Source organism: Belonocnema kinseyi, chromosome 9 (assembly GCF_010883055.1).
Source record: "Belonocnema kinseyi isolate 2016_QV_RU_SX_M_011 chromosome 9, B_treatae_v1, whole genome shotgun sequence".
NCBI classification, from domain to species: domain Eukaryota; kingdom Metazoa; phylum Arthropoda; class Insecta; order Hymenoptera; family Cynipidae; genus Belonocnema; species Belonocnema kinseyi.
The window spans coordinates 68,434,898-68,439,396 of record NC_046665.1 but is presented as its reverse complement, the minus strand read 5'-3'; the positions used below and the strand labels follow the sequence as shown (position 1 = coordinate 68,439,396).

The 4,499-nt window shown below is 28.8% G+C and overlaps 1 protein-coding gene across 1 annotated transcript; it reads left to right on the top strand.

Annotated features, from left to right (window-relative positions):
• Positions 1 to 504: 504 nt before the first annotated feature.
• LOC117179686 lies at positions 505 to 4,265 on the top strand. The gene is made up of 2 exons (XM_033371711.1): positions 505 to 669; positions 3,111 to 4,265. Exon 2 carries the CDS (start codon positions 3,214 to 3,216, stop codon positions 3,910 to 3,912), a length of 699 nt encoding a protein of 232 aa, XP_033227602.1. The 5' UTR covers positions 505 to 669; positions 3,111 to 3,213; the 3' UTR covers positions 3,913 to 4,265.
• The last annotated feature ends 234 nt before the right edge of the window (positions 4,266 to 4,499 follow it).

Below are 4,499 nucleotides of genomic sequence, written 5' to 3'. Positions count from 1 at the left end.
AACAGAAACTTTAATTTTCAAACAAAGTGTTCCATTTTTAGACAGAAAAGGGTGAATTTTCAACCAAGAACATTAGTTTTCTATTAAAAAAAAAAACGAGTTTTCAACAAAATACATGAATTATCAATTAAAAATATAAATTTTCAAACAAAAATGGAAAAGTTAAATTTTTAGTTGCAAAAAATAATTTTGAACAAAAAATGAGACGAATTTTTAAGAAAACAGTTGCATTTACTACCAAAGAAGATGATTCTTCATGCAGAAAATTAAATTTTTAACAAAGTAGTTAAACCTTGAACCAAGTAGTTGAATTTTTAACGAAATAGTAGCATTTTCAAAAAGTTATTAAAATTTCAACTAAATTCTACAATTCTTGCACAACGAGATTCTCGATGTTTCTGCTTCAAACTTACAATGAAAAGCCCGCGAGAAGTAGAACAACTAGCGCCGCGCTAGATATGTTTGGAACTAATTTTCTGCTATGACCTTGGGACACAAGGGAACACCATCATTGTTAATCTTTATTTGAAATTGGCTGCTTTATTTACAAATACGTATACCTAATTTTTTGTTACATACGTTTCTGCAAAGCAATGATGCTACGAAAAGTAATATTTATATATTAAAGCAGACATTTCTTATGGAAGGAGTAAATAATAGAAATCAGAGGTAAGTTATAATTTCTTCTTCAAAATTTTGGTTATACAGTTGATCTCTACTGAAAATTTCCATATGGGACCCTATGTGGGAACCCAAACATGAACCTACGTGGGAACCGATATAGGAATACACGTGGATGCCTACGCTAAATCATATTGGCAAATGGGGACACGAAATAAAATGAAATATACCATCTATGTGGGAACCCATATGGGAACCTACAAGGAATATATATATGAGATCCTATATTAATTCCTTTGTGTGAAAACCCATAAATTGATCCTACATGATTTCCTCAACAAGATTTTAATTTTTTTTAATATTATTTTTCAATATTACAAAATATTACCCTTGTGGTATGTCCGTGAAGTATTGGCACGTTAACCATAAAAAATCAAACTTTTTTCGGGGAAATAAGTTGGTAGGTTTTGTTTTTTGTTGATTAAAATTGCAAAAACTACAACATTTTCAAAATGGACGTGCTAACTACACATATTTTACAAAAATTCTTTATAGTAATCTTTTTTTGGTCATTTGGTGGTCACTTGGTGATGGTTTTTAATATTTGATAGTCAAAATTTTGGCAGATAGTAATTTTCAAAAAAAGTGACACATGCGCAGCGCAGCTATTTCTGGCGCGAAGATTAAAAGCAAGAAATACTCCCAAGACGAACGAAAAGTGTTCTATCATTGTGCGCACTTAGTTCTTACAATAATACATTGTAATTTCTTTGGTTGTCATTTGGTCGTACTTTTTAATATTTGGCAGTGGATAATTGGACATTTTACTATTCTTAAATTTGACAAAACCAGCCAAAAAAGACATACATTAAAAAGATGTAACTGATTTTAAGTGGTACTGATTATTATTACGGAGTTTTCCGTAAAAATATCAGGTCAAATGGAGCAGTAGGGCTAATATTATGGAATTTTCCGTAGCATTAGCAGACAGTTAATTTTGAAATGTTTAATTATTTAAAAGAAGACCATCTTTTGGATTTCATTTTTGTTACCTTTTAAATTTTGCGCCAATTCCATATGCGTAGAAACAACTGCACGTGCTCTAAATTTGTTTGAAAATTAATTTCAACATTTTTACTAAAAAAAGATCTCAAAAAGAATTGTTGAAAAATAGGAAATAGTGATGTGCTAGCTTGAACTGACTACACTAATTATGAAAATACGTTAATTTTTATAATTTAGAACACCAAATATTAAAACCCGCCACATAATGACCAACAAATTATTTTACCAAAAAAAGTTTGGATTTTTATGGTTGACGTGGAAATGTTGAATTGTGTATTATATAGATATAACATGCGATAGTAAGAGAACTTAATTGTAAAATACATTGTCAGAATAAATTCTGTTTGTAAATTTAAAAAAAAATGTCATTAAAATTAATATTTTTTCTTTGAAATTACGTCCTTCTTAATATTATTTTTATTCTTGAAATAATAGAAAAACTATTTTTGTCAGACATCTGATTTTTGGCACTGTCGAAAATCAGGTCTCTGGAAAAAGAGTGTTTCTTATGATGTCACGAATTTAAATGATATTATGTCATATGTTATGAAATAAAAAGATGATTATCTCAGAAAATAAAACTTAGAACTTACGAAAAATAATGATTTAAACAATAGTTTTCATGATTGAAAATTTTCTTACTGTCGCCTTTTTATCTCTAAACTTTAAATGCAGTTATTTGTTTAACAAATTTTTGAATATTTTTAAACGATTTCACCCATAGAAAATTTTCTTTCAAAATTGGAAACAGTTCAGGCGTAAAGAATCTGTTCCCCGAAAAAATAAGCCATCATTTATTAAAATTCAACAATTTGAATAAAAAAAATCAGTTGCAAAAAGCCTTTTTTAAATTGAAATTTTATTGTAATTAAAAAAATATGTTTTATTTAAATTAACATCTGCAGTAATATTATTTTTATTCTTTAAATTATAGAAAAACTATTTTCTCAGAGATCTGCTTTTTGGCTATAAAATGCTAAACAGGAATGAGTTTTAGCATTAGATGTTACTTTTAAAATAGTTTTTAACAATATCAAAATGTCACCAACTTTCACTATTATTGGAATTGTCACGATTACTGGAACATTTACCTTAAGTACTTGCATTATTAGAATAAAAATGTGGGGGAAAGTGAAATTTCAATATTATCAAGATTTTATATTGAATAGCGCCATCATAGAATTTGTCAAGCTAATGTATTTATCTATCTTTAATTTTGGGAAACTTTATTTTGATCCCTGCTACCATCCACGTTGGATCTGTTTTGTTAGTTTAATTAAAAAATTTCTTTTCCCAAGGAATTGTTTCCGTCATCATTTTTTAAAAGTATTTCAGGTGCTGAAACAAAATAAATTAAATGTGAGGATTTTTATACTTTACTTTATTTTTAAATTTATCAGAAAATTATCAATCATATGTTTCAGAACATCAGAAACACTTGGACTTTAAAAACGAGATAAAGGGCGATTTAGAATTCTAATCAGTGGAGACTGTTATGAAAAATTTGTATATGGATTGTAAGAAAAAATGGAAACTTTGGAAAATTCTGATCCCACAGTCAAAGCAATTTCAACTTACACAGAAATAATCAACTTGGTTATTTGGGTATTCGTTATTCTATCGATTTCGAGCCTTCTTGAGACGGGTTTAATGGATCCAATGATTAAAAAAGAATACCAAAATATTCCACTCTGGAAGAAAATCATTCCCTTTGAAAATTTAAAGTACTCTGGAATAAACGATACGATGCATCCGAAACGTTTCATCGAAAACTTTGAGTATCTTGCAAATCAAGAAAATCTAGATGAACGCGAAAAACAATACTTTTTTATTCAATCACTATCAAAGGATGCTAAGAACTGGTTAAATCTTCGTGGTTACGGAGCTTATGAGGAGATGAAGGAAGCATTTCTTAAATTTTACTGGGGTCCCGAAGCTCAGAATATTTTACGGAATTTTTTGGAAAACGGAAGGTACTGCCCCAGTGATGGATTATCTGCAAAAAATTACTTTTTCAAGTACTTCAATGAAGCAACATTCCTGGACAATCCTCCTACTGAGGAAGAAATAATTTTCTATCTATTATACCATTTTGACTTAAAAATGTCGATAAGGAATGAATTGAATAGTCGACAAGTGAAAAACGTCGAAGAAGCTTTGAATTTTTTGATAAGGGCAGAAGCAGACTCTGTGCTGGGCAGAAATTTTCAAAGATGCCTATTCTAGAGAAAACACTAAGGCTAAAAAGACATTTTAGAATAATGTTATTGATTTTGAGTATGATTGTTCAGATCATTCTTCGCGAAATCTTCGATTTGTCCAAATTTACACCGGGTTTTTTAAAATTGAATAATTTGTACGTAATGGCGTTTACTGCTAATGGCAGACAAATTTGTTCAACTGTTTCCAGCAAAAAGGATTAGAACACAGAAACAAGATTTAACTTTGACAACGATAAAGCTTCAAGAGTAATACATTTTTATTATTACATAATTATATTAACTTGTAATAAATTATGTAGCTCTTGAAAATTCCTTGGATTTTTCAAACGCCTTAAAATGTTTCAAATCCTTCGGTATCCCTTTACATTTTTTTAATCTATTAAAAATCTCCTGGAATCATTTTAAATCTCATAACAAAATTTAATCTTTGGAAATACCTTTTGAAAATCCTTTTAAATCTTTGAAATCCCACAATTCTTGTAAATAAAATATTTGAAATCCATTAAAATATTACAAAATTCTGTGCAATTATATGAAGGCTGATGATATATCTTGAAAATCCCTTGGAATATTTGAATTTCTATGGAATCA